The sequence below is a fragment of the Fukomys damarensis genome, unplaced genomic scaffold (assembly GCF_012274545.1).
Source record: "Fukomys damarensis isolate Sample0158 unplaced genomic scaffold, DMR_v1.0_HiC HiC_scaffold_16, whole genome shotgun sequence".
In the NCBI taxonomy this organism is placed as follows: domain Eukaryota; kingdom Metazoa; phylum Chordata; class Mammalia; order Rodentia; family Bathyergidae; genus Fukomys; species Fukomys damarensis.
The window spans coordinates 17,170,899-17,188,440 of record NW_022900928.1 but is presented as its reverse complement, the minus strand read 5'-3'; the positions used below and the strand labels follow the sequence as shown (position 1 = coordinate 17,188,440).

General features: G+C 43.8%; 1 protein-coding gene across 3 annotated transcripts in view; it reads left to right on the top strand.

The window, feature by feature from the left end:
• Positions 1-17,386, top strand: part of Micalcl (MICAL C-terminal like) — a 65,203-nt gene extending 47,817 nt beyond the window's left edge. For 2 of the 3 annotated variants that reach the window (XM_010615258.2, XM_010615256.2), the window contains exons 9-11: positions 11,042-11,144; positions 13,495-13,568; positions 16,779-17,386. In XM_010615258.2, the coding sequence (XP_010613560.1) occupies positions 11,042-11,144; positions 13,495-13,568; positions 16,779-16,963 (362 nt within the window). In that variant the 3' untranslated portion in view covers positions 16,964-17,386. The remainder of the gene's footprint in view (positions 1-11,041; positions 11,145-13,494; positions 13,569-16,778) is intronic. The other variant, XM_010615257.2, reaches the window with a different exon arrangement.
• The last annotated feature ends 156 nt before the right edge of the window (positions 17,387-17,542 follow it).

The window sequence follows — 17,542 nt, the reverse complement described above, 5'->3', positions numbered from 1 at the left end:
GGGGGGGGGGGTCCGACTGAGGGCCCTGATGGCTGATGAGCAAAATGAGGCTTTGATGAGCTCCTAATTGTCGCGACAACAATTCCTGCTTTCTTTTTTTCCAGCAGTCAGAAATAAGCTCCCCTGCTCCCTGGGATGCCCCCCCACTTTGCCCAGGAAAGAGAAACAAAGAAAAACAGAATCTAACCATCTACCCCAGATGATAAACCATTATGTTTCACAGGATGTGTGTGTGTGTGTGTGTGTGTGTGTGTGTGTGTCTCAGGCACTTTTTACAAAGGCTCTGGGGTCACCTGCCGTCCCAGCTGCCCAGGTGAGGACCACCATGTGCAATGGCCTGATTCCCCCCAGTCCTATTCCTTTCTATGAAGTGGCCAAGCCTGGCTTTGCTGGCGCTAAGCCTCTTCTGCATCAAGGCACTTACGCTACCTGTGATTTGCTGTTTGTCAAGGTGGTGGCCAGTGTTACAGACTGGGGCCAGGGACTTCCCCAGGCTAGCACAAGGCCACCCTCCAAACTTAGGTGGCCTGGATGCCAAAGCTGAGCTTTCTCATTACCTGGAGAAGAGTGCAAACTGACTGACAGCAGCTTCAAAGGAGAAAGGAGGTATCCCCAAGGAAAGTGAAGTATTCCCTCTCGGAGCTTCACTCCCTTTATCAGGTGGTTGTCTGCATTCAGCCTGTTGCTTTTTTTTTTTTTTTTTTTGAAGCTGAGTGATTTCGCCTTCTCAGAGATTGAGGGATTTGCAAAGACAGCACAGGCTGAGTGAGGCTGCCGGCAGATGGCAGCAGCGACACACATTGGAATGAGAATTTCAAGGAAAACCTAGCCAGGAAGAGGGAAGTAGTTTGTGGCTCACTCTGGGGGTTTTCGTCTTGACTGCTGCTGAGGAACAGAAGGAATTGTATTTCCTGGATAATGTGACAGCAAGGAGTCCTGGAAAACATGCAAGTATTAGAGTCAGACATATCTGAGCTTGAATTAATGTCGCCAGTATACAACAGTTAGCTCTCTGCCAAATTTTCTCATCTGTAAAATGGGACCAATAATGCCCACCTCATAGGGATGATGTGAAGAAAAAATTAAACGATATAATATTACTAAAGCACCTAGACAAGGGCTGGCATATAATTGGTGTTCAAACAAATGTAATTCTTGCACTTTCCTTTTATATCCCTATCATAAAACACAACTTCTCAAATTGTATTTATTTGTTCGTTAACTCACATTCATTTATAACTGTGCTCCCTAGAAGAGATTTAACCTGCTTTCTATAAATATGCATCATAGATGGAGTTCACACCCTTGGTCCATATAAGAATCCCAGTGTAGACTCCAATATTATCCTGCAACAAAACAACAACAGTTCAGTACCAGCAGTTCAAAATGAGAGCAAAACACCATGGTTCTCAGATGTGCCTCTCTGACATCCTGCCAGAATGTGGAAATAGGTTTTGGAGCAAGAATATCCTTTAGGTCACCTTCCATAACTATTCTCCAAGTGCTCTGAAAGGCAAAGTTCAAGGTTACACACTCCTGTCAGTCCTTACACACGCTGGTCGCTGTGCTTCCCTTGGTCAACAGATCAGAGGAAGGGCCGAGGTCTCTTGGTGATTTTCAGTGAGTCTGATTGAATTGGGATGGTCGTAAAAATGGAACCACGGGTATTTTCTCACCTAATAAAATGTTATCTAACTAAAACGGGACATTGTCCAGAAACAGACCTAATCTTATAGAGCATGGTCAGCAGTACCAGGAATCCAAAGTTCATGAAGCAAGCAGGGAATGCTAGGCATAAACAATGGAATTCTGTGCATCCGGGGAAGTTTGTTACTCCCCAGCAAACAGCAGGAGGATCAGCAAGGTGACATAGGTGGCCTCCACCCAAGACCTAAGGTGTGAAGTGATGGGCCCAAGTGGTACCTGTGCATATCAAGGGTTGTGCTGAAGCTAAGGGGCCCAGGGCCAAGACCTCAGCCATTTTTACAGCAAGTGATAAATGGATCCATCCTCTTTCCCCAGGAGGCAGGTGGCTGTACTGAGCCCCACTTGTGGTATCCCGACCTACTTCTCATAACTGTCTATCTGCTTAGGTGCAGAAATGGCTCAGGGTCTGAGGCTGGTCAGGCCGTGCAGTTTGGCTCACTTGGCAAGCTGTGCAGGGGTGCTCCCCATCTGTGGAGGACTGCCTCACTCACAAATCTCAGCCCCCCTCCCGTCAGGGATTCTCTGTTTCCACCTTCTCTGGTCACTCTGTTAAAAGTCAGTGCCATCTGTGCAAATCAGATGTTGAGAAGGCAGAGCTCTGAGTACATTACCTCCCACAGGCTCCTTATATAGGAAGAGAAAAAATGAAAAGCAAACTCCTAAGGTGATGTTTTGAAATAAAAGATCCCAGCATGGAACACATCTGTAAACCAAGCTCTTCTGGGGCTGAGGCAGGAGGATCACAATTTTGAGACCAGCCTGGGCAATTTAGCAAACTTTGCTTCAAAATAAATAATAGGGCTGGGATGCAGCTTTGTGGTAGAAGCCCTGATGTCCAAATGCCAGTGCTACCATGTAGCTTGGTGGTAGAGCATTTACCTAATATGTGCAAGGCCTCGAGTTTGGTCCCAGTGCCCCCCCCCAAAGACAGAACAAGCAAAGAAAGACTGAAAAGGGCAGATAAAATCAAAGTTGTAACAAAAATTTTAAAAGATAAAAGAATTCAGTTAACACTAATCCCATTAATTTTACAATTTGGTGATCTAAGTGTGATATAACAATCACCATATTGAAAAACTAAAAAGGAAAACCTTGCTATCTTATCTATAGAAGAAGGACAATCACTTGACAAAATTCAAAATGACTTTGGGATTAAAAAAAAAAAAGACTTTAGCAAAAGAAGCAATGGAACTTTCTTAATTTGAAGGATAGTCTAAATCCCCACAGCAAACATCACTGTTGAATAGAAGCATTCGTTTACAGTCAGCCATATGGTTGGTTGCCTACCATTACATCTTCTGTTCAACGTGGTGCGTAACAGCCCCGCTAGTTCAGTGAGACAAAGCAGGGAAACATAATATTTGCAAAGGAAGAAATATATTCTTATTGTTTCCAGATGTTAGATGGTTCCATACGGAAAATCTAAGTGAATGAACAAATAAACTATGAAAAATAGGAAGAGCTGATAGTGCAGTGAGTAGGCAGAGGATCAAGCTAGAAAAATCAGTTGTATTTCTATGCCTCCACATCATCTTTGTCACCAACAAAATGTAATGAGAAAAATGAGATCACTTATGGTAACATCAAAAATAATAAGTATGAGTACATCTACCAAAAAATGTACACCACTTTTATAGAGTCAATTTTAATGCTTTACTGAAAATCACCAAAGAGAGAAAACATAATTTAGCTATAAAGCAGCAATAACATTGTAGAAAATAAGTGATTCTGAGACTATTGGTTTTTCAAACAGGAAATATACGCTCTTATACCATATAAGCATATCAGTTCCATACAAATTAAAACTTCAGTGTGAAAAATGAAACTTCAGAAGCGAACGGGAATCTTTTATGACCTCTTTTATGACATTATCAATGAAATAAAAAGCAAATAATTCAGAAAATCTATTTGCAACCAATATAACCAAAAAAGTAGTATTCTAGAATATTCTCAAGCTGTTACAAATGAATAAGAAATAAGTAAACAACCCAATATGACAATAGGCAACAGATATACACACTTCACAAAAGAATAATAAATGACCAAAAATACAGAAAAACATAGATCTCATTAGTAATTAGGAAAATATAAATTCAGACTACACTAGACTTTTAAACGATCAAATATGTGAAGATACTATATATTTGGCAAGGATGAAAAAGAAGAACACTTTTATTTGGTTTCAATGGGAGTATAGATTGTCATGTGTTTGGCTTTATGTTGTAAGGCTGAATATTTGCATGTGTACAATTCAAGAACTTCATGCCTAAGCGCATCTCCCAGAGGAACTCTCACCTACGTGGATGAGAAAACAAGTATAAGAATGTTCTTAGTAGCATCATTCATAATAGCAAAACCCCAAGGGCAGTCCAGATATCTACTAGCGGGAAAACAGATCATTCGTTGCAGTTGGACAGCCAAATAGTACACATCCAGCCGTGAAGAGGAACATCATGGATGCGTTTCTGCAATGTAATACTGAATTTAAGGAAGACAAATTGTAGAAGACTACATATGGTAATGATGCCATTCAATAAAGCTTAAAAGCAAGAAAGACTAAATTTTGAATGATAAGTATGTATGTAGTTTAAAACAAAAAAGTAGCTTAAATGGTTTTTTCAGTGGCATCTTCTGGCTCACAGAATAGACTCAAGGTTCACTACCATTTCCTGGGAGTGTCAAGACGAAATCAGGCCAGACCCACAGCCTGGTTTCCTGGGTTAATATCCTCAAAAATAAGGAGCCTGCAGGAGGCTGATGTAGCCAGAGCTCTGAGTACTGAAGACTGGCAGACACAATTTTAAATGAAACAAGCTGGTGGGTGAACCCTGGAGCTGAGCACAAAAGCCAGAGGCTGAACTGCAGCCAGCCTGGGGAGATGCCCGCACGGTGCTACTGAGTTTCCAGCCACAGTCACTTTAATGCCCCCTTAACGCTTCAGATCATCAGCGACAATGTCCAGTGCATTAACGAAAGTGTACCAAATTAGGACTTCTCAGAGACTGTAAGGAGGCAGAAAATCACATTGGAAGAATTAGTCATGAACCAGACAGCAAAACAAGCCTCAGCTTGGAAAAACCACACACCAATAGACCACAAAGAAATATTCAGCAATACCTACAAAAGAATTTTTTTTAAAAAATACATAACTTTAAAGAATAGATTGTTAATTTTTGTTATTAGTCATCCAGAAAAAAGTTACTGACCATTACATGCCAGTCACTTTAAAGTAAGCAGGGACAAAGATGTACCAGGTTTATTAAACTGTATTGTGGAGAGTTATTGAAGAATTTCAGTAGGAGAGATTTAAATTACTTTGCATTTTATAGAGCACTCTTGGACAAATGTGGGTCAGAATAAATGATTCTATTAGTAAAAAGTTGTTTTAGCTAGGCATTGTGGCACATACATATAATCCAGGCACTTGGGAGGCTGAGGCAGGAGGATTGAAAGTTCCAGCCACATCTGGGGAATTTAACAACTTAGTGAGGCCACGTCTCACAATAAAATAAATTTAAAGAAGGTTAGGGGTATAGCTTAGTATGAAGGCCCTGGGTTTAATCTCCAGTACAGAAAGGGAGAGAGGTAGGAAAAAAGGTGTGGCGGGGAGAGGAAAACTTGCTTGGAGTGCTGTGAGGGCACAGGAGCCAATGAAGAGCTAGTTGCCAGTGGACCCAAGCAGGATGAAAGGGAGGTTTAGATAACTGGGCCATTCTGTTCCCAGCCAGAGGCCCCTTGCCTTCTGGCTACACCACTCTAGCTGCAAGCTGATTCTTAGTTGAAGGAGTCACAGCCCTGCCCAGAGAACTCAAAGTATCACAGCAGCAGCCATGGGGCTCAGTGGAGATATGGGTAAGAAAGAATCTGTGCAGGTACAAGGACTCTAGTCTTCCCAAGAAGTGCTGGTGATCCACGAAAAACTACTTACTAGATAAGATTTTTTTATTAATCTCAAATTGTTACAAAATTGAGTTTATCAGTGTATAATGATTTCAGAGGCTACCCTCTAGCTGAATTTTAAAGGTGAACAGAAAACCAACCTTTATGGAACTGTAGGACTAGACACCTGAAAAACAAAAACAAAAACAAAAAAACCACAAGGGAATAATAACAGTTGGACACCACACCAGGCACCTGCTAAACATTTTAAGTGTGTTCTCTCATTTTATTTCCCTAAGCAATGAGATAGTACTGTCAACATCCTCACTTTCCACAGGGGAAATCGAGGCAGGAAGACATGAGAACACTGTTTGCACAATCTCACATGTTTGTAAATGGCAGGATGGGGCCTGAGTGATCTCAGAGCCCATGGCTTCTCTGCTTTACTCTACTACAGGGATGGTGAGGGGAGATGCTATTTAGACTTCATCAGAACCTGCAAGGACAGAATCTGACAGGTGACAGTGAGTCAGAGGGAAACGTGGAGGAAAGTCTCAGTGCAGTTAGAATTAAGAGCAAGGCCTTCATATATTTGTGCTTTGGAAAGGTAGATTCCCCAGAAACCCACCCAAGTCCATATCGAAAGATCCCTGAAGCAATCTTGCCTACTAAAGAAAGGAAGGCTCTAAACAATGAACTGCAGCCAATAAAACTGCAGATTATTCCAATGATAAAAGCCATTTAAGTAATTCAGTTCAATTTAGGTTTCCTCAGAATAGTCTCCCTGAAGGTCGATGCAGCAGCACAGGGAACGCTGATGGATGGGATTTGGGAAGGACACATACAACTGGAAAGGGAACGTGTAATCCAGGATGAAATTCTGGGTAAAACTGGTGTGCGTAATGCAGCAAAGAGGCTGAATTTGAAAAGCAGAAACAAAAAATATTCTAAGAGCAGCAAAATAGTTCTTAAAGCTGTTTCTTTTGGATTGAGAACAAGGGGAGGACAGGCTCAGGGATTGTGGCAGATGGTATAATGTTAGATGATGGGGAAAGGCAGAATTTTCAACTCTCAGCTTCTCTGTTTGCTCTACCAAGCAAAATGGTCCTTAATCCAGAAACATTAAACAAATATCTAGAAGAAGAAATTGAATCTGGATAAATGATCCAAAGGGAAAGCTGTAAATTTGGGTTTCTAAGACCAAGTGAAAAGATGGCGCATGAGCGAGTATCTGGATGTGATATTGTCCAATCACAATGTGTTGGATAAACCAAATTAAGCTCCTGCTATTGAAATTACATACAGATATGACCTCAGCTTTGGAAAACTCGGGGGAACCCTGAGACCAAAAGTTGCACATGGCAAAGATTCTGATCTTGGTCAAGATTCAAGAAGAGATTATTAAAGCAATGGTGAGCCCTTTAGAAAGAAAGTTAGAGTTTCCTGTGCACCCTTTGTGCTTACTGAGACACTGTGGAAAAAAATAAATGGCATTTCCTTTCCTGGGTGGAGTTTCACAGTTTGTAGTGTCAACAACCACAGCAAGTGCTGTGCAGCTTGATTTCGCGAAATTATTTTGTTGTCAAAAGGGTCTGTAACAGCCTCATGGGCAAGATGTGGTCATGTAGACTGGAGAATACTAGTTAGGGATATTTATAATCAGCTTCATCCCAAGGCTGAGAAAGGTCTCTGAAGATGGATGCAAAGCCTCAGCGCTAGGTTCAGCTCCATCTAACATTTTGTTTCTCAATGTCACACAAAGGTCCCGGATACCCACTTTCAATTCTGCAGAAACCCCAGCTTAGAGAAATGTGTCAAATAAAGTATTCAGTTTGCCTATAATGGGGCAAAATAAGGTGTTATTTAGCGAAATGCATATAAAGTCTTGACTAAGGTTAAGAAAAAGATCAGTGGCACAAATAAAACATGAACTACCACTTCACCACCACCACTGTGGAAAGACCAGAGTTCATTTGCAGGTTAATAAGAGCCCAACAATGATGTGTGCTAAAGATTCTTCAACCCGGGGTCATGGATGAAGGCAGGGGGCATCTCTCTACTTTCTAAAACAAAAACATTGCATTTGTTTCTAGACTCTCTCTTATGATATATCACGGAAAATTAGAGGGAAAAGGGAGGCAGGCAGCCCTTATCCAATAAAATGATAAATGGCCCAGAGGTGCTAACTATGAACAAAGCCAACTTCAGTAAATTTCAAGACCTGTCTTCAAATACCTGAAAGTCTATCTTGGGAAATAGTGATATATTCTCTGTTCTCCTCAGAGGGAAAAACTGGAATCAGTGTCTAGCAGCCACCCAACTGGCGATCAGTAGAGATAATTTTTCAGTCCTTCATTACATGAAGAATTATAGTGGGCACTGGAGTATACAGCTGTCAGGGAGGAGGTAGAAGGAATTCCTGCACCAAGTCCTTGGCTAGACTCCTTGAACCCCGAAGGGCCTTCCATCACATACACTGTATTATTGAGTTTAATGAGCCTATACTTTGCTAGGATTGGGCTAAGGGTTTTGAGTGTGTAATCCCACTTTACTACAGATGAGAAAACTAAGGCTCAGGGAAACCACATTTAGTTACCCAAGTCCATTTAGCAATAGGTAGAAGTCTGATTCCAAGTCTGAGTTTCAAGGATATGCTCTTAACATCTATGTTGTATCTGATCTCTGGTTTATACTTTTTATTCTTTCTACTACTGCCCTCGAATATCTTGTACTTTACCTCCTGTGCTCCCTGACAAACTCTAATCCATCGATTTAGAATGAGCTTATGTGTGGCTTCCTCACTTCTTACATACAAGATTCATTGCCTCCTTCCTGTGCTCCCATAGCAAGGAAAGGTTGAGTTCTACTTACCTGTGTAGGACTGATTTTCCCCCGTAGACTGCAAGGTTCCGGTCTCCCGAAGAATGGGAACCAACGTCTATGTATTCACGTCTCCCAGCACCATAACAATGCTTAGAAGATACTGGCGCTCAATGCGTTTGTAAGTTTGTTCATTATTCATAAACCTAAAAAACCAAACATCATCTTCTTCCTCCCTTCTCTCTCCCCTTTAATCCTTCCCATATAAAATTCCACATATTCTTTTACTCCTCCTTCAAGGTCCCTTCGTTTTGTACATGAAGTACAAATGCCTTAGCGTGATTTTTAGGGCCTTTGTGCTGAGAAAATCGTAAAATCTCAGGCCTCCTAGTTCACCTCTATGCTTTCTTACCCTCCCAACCCAGGTCCCCACCATCTTCTTCCTGCTCTCGTTTTCTCATGTTGTTCCCTCTTCTTGAAAACACATTATTCCATTATTTTCTTCATTATATTCTTCATTATTTTCTTTCAAAAGTTGCTTATTCTTCAATACGCCAGCCCAAACCCAAGCTTGCGCCCCACCTAAGAAGACCTTGCCTTCCCCTGTATTTCCAGGGTGATTTTTGTTGCTTTCTTTTTTTCTTTCTGTTTTTTGTTTTTTGAGGCAGGGTCTCACTATGTAGTTGAGGCTGCCCTGGAACTCACTATGTAGCCCAGGCTGGTCTCGAACTCACAGCAATTCTCCTGCCTCAGCCTCCCGAGTGCTGGGATTACAGGCGTGCGCCATCACACCCGGCCATTTTTGTTGCTTTCTTGTGATCCTTTTTTAATGTTCTATTTTATCCTCAGCACTTGGAGTTTACTTAGGCACCAAAAGATTACCTCACAGTGTTTTTGTAGATTCTCTGCCTTACTATCTCCAAATTTCTTGTAATATGTAGCACCACACTGCATCACCGGTCCCTAAGGCAGTACCCAACCCACGGAAGGTATTTAATAAATACATCTGACGGAAGAAGTGAACGAATGAGTGATGAACCAGAAGCTAAGTCTACATTCTAGCACCACTTTGCCATGAAATATATGATTTTTGGGGAACTGGATATGACTGAGCCCCAGTTTCCTTTTCAGTAAAAAGTGGTCAAAGAGACGGGAAGAAAAGGAGTGAATTGTTATTATTTGTTGTGGGCCAGACAAAGTTCTAGAGACTTTATTTACTTTACATGGCTACTGAGAGAGAGGGGGAGACAAAGATTACACTAGCAGTGAAGGGTGCGGCTTAGGATACCATATGGTTGAGTTCAAGCCCCAGCTCCACCACCTACCAACTGTGAACTTGGGCAAGTTCCATGAATCCTTTAAAGCTCCATTCCTTCAGTTCTGGTGATGATGAGAGAACCTACTGGCCAGCTTGCTGTGAGAGTTCAATCAAATGCTGCCTGTAAGGCACACTGCAGCCAATCAACTGGCACAGAATTGCTGCATAATAAATAGTACCTCATTATTAGTATTATTATTATTATTATATTGCATACATGCCTCATTATTCCACTTTAGCCAATGAAGAAGAGGAAGCCGAGGCTCTGAGACGTTAAACAGCTTGCCCAAACTCACGCAGATCTCCCTGGATTGTTTCCCTCTCTGCCTACAGAACTCTCCAGTGTAAATCCTTCTGGAATGGCAGAAAGCTTTGCCCCACAGCATGTGTTCTCATTTTAGGGTATGACATTCAAAAGCCACCACTATGTTGCAGTTTCTTGAATATGGGCAGATTTTAACATTTTAGGATCTAAACATTTAGTGTCTAACATTGAGTATCTGCAAAATAGGACCATGAGTCCTTCTGTTTACTTATTTTATTCTATTTTATTTTTTGGTTTTTTGAGACAGGGTCTCACTATGTAGTTGAGACTGACCTGGAACTTACTATGTGGCCCAGGCTGGTCTCGAACTCACAGCGATCCTCCTGCCTCAGCCTCCTGAGTGCTGGGATTACAGGCGTGCACCACAATGCCCAACTAGTCCTTCTGTTTAATAATGGGCATAATCTAAGTTGTAAAAATATATATGGAATATATAAATATATTCTTCCTGATGAGACTCAGGGCTAATGGTATTTTTTTCATCATTTGGCTTTATTTGAGAGAAAAAAAAAATCACTCACCAGTCCCAGGATCAAATGTTGTGGTGTGAGGATTCCGGTCCCATAAAGGGATCCACACAGCTCCTGAGTACTAGATAGGCATTTGAGTCCAGAGAGAAAAAAAAGAAGGAGATAGTGACCATCATTAGGACTTCTTGGGGGAGGATGTGCCATATACACATACAGAAGTTTCTCAGAGGACAGAAAAGTGGACAGGAGAAGGTTCTTTGTGGTAGAATGTGACTGCCAGCAAATGGCCTTGGAGCTGAAGTAGTCATGCCCAAGGTGTCCAGGAGGACTGCGGCTGCCGTCCCGAGCACACACATGGCTTATTTGTCATGCCTGTGACCTCAGGGTGTCAACAGGGGGCCAGGGAGCTGCTGCCTGCTGAGCCCTTCTCGCTACAAACATGGCCCGCTAAAGTGGCTGCAAAGCAGTTTGATTATGGGGAAAGAAATGCCAGTCTAACCTATTTGTCATTGATTTCTTAAGCAGATTCAGGGACACAGGATGAAGCACAGCTTTTGCAGGAATGGTTTAAGCTGGTCCTGGAGAAGAATAAATTAATGCGATATGAGTCCGAGCTACTGATCATGTAAGTAAGGCAACACAGATAACAGTGAGTCCTAAAAGCAAAGGGCTGGGAGGGGGCAGCTCGTCCTCCTGGTTTGAAGTCCCAGGATTTTTCCTCTTTGTGCATACAGAACAGTGATTGAGGCAAATTGATATTTTATGTCTTGCATATCATGCAGTCATTAGCATGAAGAATCTTCAATTGTCTGTTCTCTCTGTGGACTCCTGTGGTGGAAAGAGATTTAAGGGAGCAAGTCAGGAGCTGGAGGGCATTCAGACCATCCTCATCCCCCAGGCCTGTGGAGAGGAGCAGCCATGCACCTGCAGTGGGGAAGGTTGTGTCTGGCCTCACAGTGGATCTTGGGGCCTGCCCAGCCACTTCCTGTGGCTTTACTGAATGAAAGATTGAGGTCTGTCTGGCTGTCCTTCCTGCATGAGGGCTTCAGCCTGGTTGGGAGGTCAGAAAGTACAGATAGACTTCACCACTTTCTCCTTGGAAAGTTGAAGTTCACGATAGCTATGACCATCCTGAAGGGAAAGAAAATAATATTTAGTATAAACCAACCAAGCCTCAGGAGTTATATGCTGGGAGCTTTCATTTATGCTGTTTCATTTCATCTTCGCCACAACCTTGACAGATAACCCAGAGTACTTTTAAGGGTATTTGATAAATGCTACTATTCTTCCCTGCCTGGGTTCTAAAGCAAGTGAGAAGATGACTGAGTCTGTAGGTAGAATGTCAAAATATCACTCTTAGTATTAATAATGGCTAACTCGGCTAAGTTCACAGGGTGTGCCTGAGAGAGTCAGGGATACTGTCTGCTGCTGCTGGCCAAAGGCCTCCCCAAATAGTGCGTGACGAGAGGACTTTCTCCTCTAAAAAAGGTCACATGAGAGGGCGAAGACATGAGTACTGCACAGAGACAGGAGGAGCTTGGCTGAAGGACAGGTTTGAGTTTAGAGGCAGACCTGAATGGACAAAAAGAAGTGTCTTGGATTGGTCCGTTTAGATCCTTTTGAGAAGGTGATGCCACGACAGAGGAAGACAGGGGAGGGCCCCGGTCTCCATTCCTCACCTGAGCTGTCATTGGTCGGGGAGAGCACGACCTCAGCATGACAGTAAACTGGACTCCAGCAGCATTCAGCTCACTACACTCCTCCTAGAGAGCAGTCCATCTCAATGGGCTCCCACACAGGCCCACAAGAAGTTCACCGTCCATAACAAAAGGCTGGATATTGAACAATACAGTAACCTTGGCTCAAGTAGTATTAGAAGTGGTAACAATAATGACAATAGGGTTTAGCAAATGCAGGCTGAGGTTGGGGGGCCCCTGCAGGACAAACCCAGGGGCCTGTTCTTGGCCCTCAGCTTCTGCAATGGATCTGAAGCACTGATCACCCTTCACCTTGCTCTTTCCTCTCAAACTTTGCTTTCCTGGTTCTGGGATTCTGAATTTATTGTTTTGTCTTTCCAACCTTCCAGGTGCTTTTTTTCCTGGCTCCCTCTCTTTTGTTTGACTTCTACATGAAGTAATCCCAAAGCTTCTGTCTTCAGATTTCTCTTGCTCTGTGGTCGACCTTTTAGTACTGTCACGTGACTTCAACCATTGCCTCTTAACACTGCCACACCTGTGTGGGCCCTCATTTCTGCTGAGAGTTCCGGAGCAGCATTTGGGAGCCTCTCCAACACAGCCTGGCATAGCACACGGAAGCTGACCCCACACTGGGATGTAAGTGAGCAATCCCAGACACTGAAAAGTTAAGTTCCCACTGGCCTTCACGGAAGACAAACTTCACTTCTTGACACTGCTGTTCCTTGCAGCGAAAATAGAGTTCCCAGCACTCAAGCTTGACTCCTCCAAAGCCTCAGTGATCCAGCAAGTCGGATCCGTACCTAAGTTTTATTGTCTGCATTTGGACAAAACGTCTCACTTTGTTTCCTCCTTTTGGTCTTTTTGTTGATCACAACCAAGGATTGGGGAGTTGTTAGAGGTGATTCTTGAAGTCATATTGTACCTAAAAGAGAAAAGAGCTTCAGGTGGTCATCGCTGCTTCCTTGGACCATTGCAGTCACTTCTTCCCTCTTCTCCCCCGCTCGAGTCTGTCCCTTGGGGAATCTGTTGCAGAGCCTGCTGCCATCACATGCCGGCTTTCTGCTGATCCCCACTGTGTCCTGAGCCCAGCCTATCTCAGGAGTCTCTCTAGGCCCCTCCAGTGATCCCAGCAGCATCAAGGCTTTCCATGTAGAGATATTCTAGGATCTCTGTTTTAATAAGGAAAAAGAATGCTATAGCTGCTGTTACTAGGCATCTTTTTCAATGTTTCCACACAAATTCCTCGTATTCACAGTTGGAACATTTTATCGTACTCAGAGCCCAAGAACTAGAATTAGAAGATCATCAAAGCAGACTGGAACAGAAGTTAAGAGAGAAAATGCTCAAGGAAGGTGAGTATGGGGATATATTTGGGGCTCTTGTTAAAGTCATTTCCCCCCAGAAGGACGCTGAGCAGAGCATGCTGCAAATCCCAGAGTGGAGTGCTCCTCCTCCCAGCCCGAGAGTCAGGGAAGATGCAAAGCCAGCCTGTCTTTGGTTCACCGCCACAGACATGGAAGTCCCCGGGGAGCTTCACTCACTAGGCAGAGAGAGCAGCATGCTGCTCCGCCCCATGTGCCAGTAGGAACAAAGCCATTCATTCGCTTATTCGCTTATCCATCCATTCATTTAGGCAACATTTATTGAGAACCAAGTGTGAGCGTGCGCGTGGTGAGAGCAGCTCCTGCCTTCTGGGAGTCTGTGATCTCACTGGGGACACCAACACCCCGACCAGTCATCATTGCAGAGAGAGGGCCATAGCAGGTGCTCTGGGATCACAGAGGAGGGCGGGCCTGGTTCTGCCAGGCATTAGAAATGGGCTGGGCCAGGGCATTGAGTGGGAGACATCCATTCTACCCTGAAGGAAGAAAGAGTGGAAGTGAGCGCAGTCGACCTGATACATTGAGTTATCCACCATTGGTTCCAGACAGAAGCACATATTCACTATGTTTTGTGCCTGTGTGTTTGTGGGCCAAATCCATGAATGACTTACCTAGTTTTAGACCTAGATCTAAAAGAACAAGTTAAACAATGCCTTTAAAGCTCAAAGAACTAACCTTGCATCTTCCTTCACGGGTTACCTGGTACAGGGAAAGCAAAGAATAGACATCATGACTGTTTTTTACTTTATCCCACTTTACAGATTAGAAAACTGATTCAGAGAGAATCTAAATAATAGGTTCAAGATTAATTGTAGGACTCAGATTTAAAAAGATGGGACAACAAGTTAAAGTTTCCTGGTTTTTTCCCCCAACATGGAAGTGATTTGCAAGCTGTTCCTTTATAGCAACAATGTTCTATTTATAGCAAATCCTTTATACAGCTGCATTGTGTAAGACAAAAGTGATATATAGGGCTGAGGTGTAGCTTAGTGTTACAGTGCAAGGCCCCAGGTTCAATTCCTAGAACTGCCAAAGATAAAAATAAAATAAAATAAAAAACAAAGCAAAAAAAAGTGCTGTACATCTTTTATTTGTCAGAAGGAACTCCCATGTCTCCATCTCTAAGAAGCCTAAACCGAGAGAGGAATTTTTAAATTTTTCTATGGTGCTTACTAAATCTGGAAGACCAATACTGGAATATACCTAAGCTAACAAACCATTTTATATCATCTGATTTATAGATTTGATACCAAATTTTAATTTTTGTCGCAGGATAGTAAAATAAATACCCCCAAAGACTCTGTTAGTCACCTTTCATTCTCTCTCTTTTTAAAAATGCTATGAAGTGAAAGTTATGTTTTCTCACTCCCGTCTTTTGTAGCTATTCCCTCTTTCTCCCTGAGAAGTAGCTTCTTTGTTTTGTCTAGAGCAGAGCTTACCCGCCACATGAGCTTTCTCCCATTAGTTAGCAAAGAAAACATAGGAACTCTTCGCGCCTCTCTGGTGAACTCACTCTGATGCAATGATTTAAACAGTCCTGGTAGGGAATGCTCAGTCTCCCTGGGATGAAAACAATCAGTCTTGAAGATGCGCAAGGCTTCCTTCTGTGTTCCTCCCTAGGGTTTGTGACCTGGTGGCCGCGGTGCTGCATGGGGTGCCGACTCACTGAGTCCCCCCGCCCGCAGTTGGGTTCCGTCACTGGGGTGCCTGCCACTCTCCTGCAGGCCCTTGCAGCTAAGCCCTGTGGCTGATGTCACCTGCAGCCTGAGCTTTCTCTCAGTAGTGTTGCCTGGCCCATTCCTCCCACCACCTCTGCACGTACTGCATCAGTGAGGCCACACCATCTTCTGTCTCCCTCTACACAGGCCCCTGGGCATCTACCTCTGGCAACTTAGGGCAAGTGGGCTCTTCTCAGGTTCCTCCCATGCCACACGCAGCAGATGGAGATGGGAAAGCTGCCCTGTGGTGACCCAGAGGGTGCCCCTCCAGCTGGCCTCTTCCCAGCCTGGTGCAAGGGCCAGGACGGGAGTCTTCACACCCTCAGTGTTGCTTCAAATGATGTGAGACATTCCCTGCCCCTTTTGAGTGGTCATGGCCCAGCACGGAGACACCGAAACACGGAGCTGTCTGCCTCGCTCTTCTCCCTCGCATGAAACACGAGGTGCTAAGGGACCGGCCCGCCCCATTTGCCGTCCTCGCATCTAGTGCTTCCTGGGGCAGGCCCAGCACTGTGCCCCGTGAGAGCAGAGGAGTCCTTCCTAACTGGGCCAGGGCTCCTGTGATCCCCAGCGTGTGGATGGAGGGGCTAAGGGGAGGGGCTGTAGAATGATTCTCCCGTGGCAATCACCGGCTTGGCAAGACTGAAAGCTGGCTTTGCGATCCTGTCGAGTGTCAGAAAGTCATCACCGCCTGTTTCTCATGCTTTCCCCTCCTTCTGTGAGAGTCCTGAGCCCTGCACGATCGGAAACCTTGAAGCCCGGCCACTGGAAAGTGTCATGGAAAGCAGGGTCCACCCAGAAACCTCCTTCCTAGCACAGTAGGGACAGCTGTAGCCTCCCTTGGCTCCCGTGTGGTCTCTGCCACACACTGGAAAGACTACAGCGTGTCACTAGGTACAAATGACAAAAGGATTCTTGTCATTGCTGTTGCAGCCACTGAGGCAGACACTTGACCGGGAAACTTTTCTCAGTATTTTCTGGGAAACAGCCTTCCCGCTGTTTCATTGGTTTCTTTCTGGGGTGGGAGGGAAGGTCGGGAGACTTGATAGGGAATGGCTGTATTAATTTCCTTTGCACACAAAGGGGTTTTCCCCCTCCCTGCACACAGATTCTTGAGATGAAATCCAAGCTGACTGCTGCATAAAGCACTCACCTTTCTAATCTGTGGCTTTTTTTTTTTTTTTTTTTTTTTTTTTGGTACCGGGGATCGAACTCAGGTCCTTGTGCTTGCGAGGCAGGCAGCAGAATCCCTGAGCTAAATCCCCGGCTCTAATCTGTGGCTTTAAGGGCAGTTGCTTCATGTTAAATTCAACTCCTTGTTTTCTCCATTGAAATTAAAGGGCAAAACAAGTCCCTAACAGTGGAAAATGCTCCTGCCCTGAATCCTCCTGGGCCCAATCTCACCTGAGGCCTCATGGTTTTCTTCCTTATTTTCTTTCTTATTTCCTTCTCCTTGCTTTAGAGAGTCAGAAAGATAAGAATGACCTTAACGAGGAGCAAGAAATATTCACCAAGATGATGCAAGTGATTAAGCAAAGGGACGAACTTGTGGATTCCTTGGAGCAACAGCGCATCAAGGAAAAGGCCGAGGACCAGCGCTTCGAAAGCTTTGTCTTCTCCAGGGGCTGCCAGCTGAGCAGGACGTGAGGAGCCCCTGTCCCTCCCTGAGGCCAGCCCAGCACGCTATACTGTCTCCTTCTGGAGCAGAAGTTATACCTCCTGCGTGGTGGCGATTTTTATTTTTAATTAAAATTTTCATATGTACTACAGCTTCCCAAGATCTTTCCGGAGATTATAATGAAAAAAAAAAAAAAAAAAACCACAAAGACTGTTTTGGAATTGACAGCCAACGACAGCCAGGCTCTGGGATTGGAGGTGTTCTTGGCGGACGACCAGCATTGTTTTCCCTCAAAAGTGACACAAAGACTTGACTTTCCCACTGCTTTCATCATTTTCCTTCCCAATTCATTGAGTTACATGTTTTAAGTCTTTTAAGAAGCTGCCTTTTCATTAATACATCCATATTTGCCCTTTTTTTTTTCATGGATGACCAGTTTCCAAATGTCAGAAACCTGCAGCAGCAGTTTAAAGATTAGGTTAATATTTAAATTGTGTTTCCAGAGAAAGAGGAGAAATCTCAAGATTACTGATTACATAAAGCAAATAACTCATATAGCAGGTGTTAATTCAATCCAGGGTGAATTTAATTTACCAGGTGTATTTATA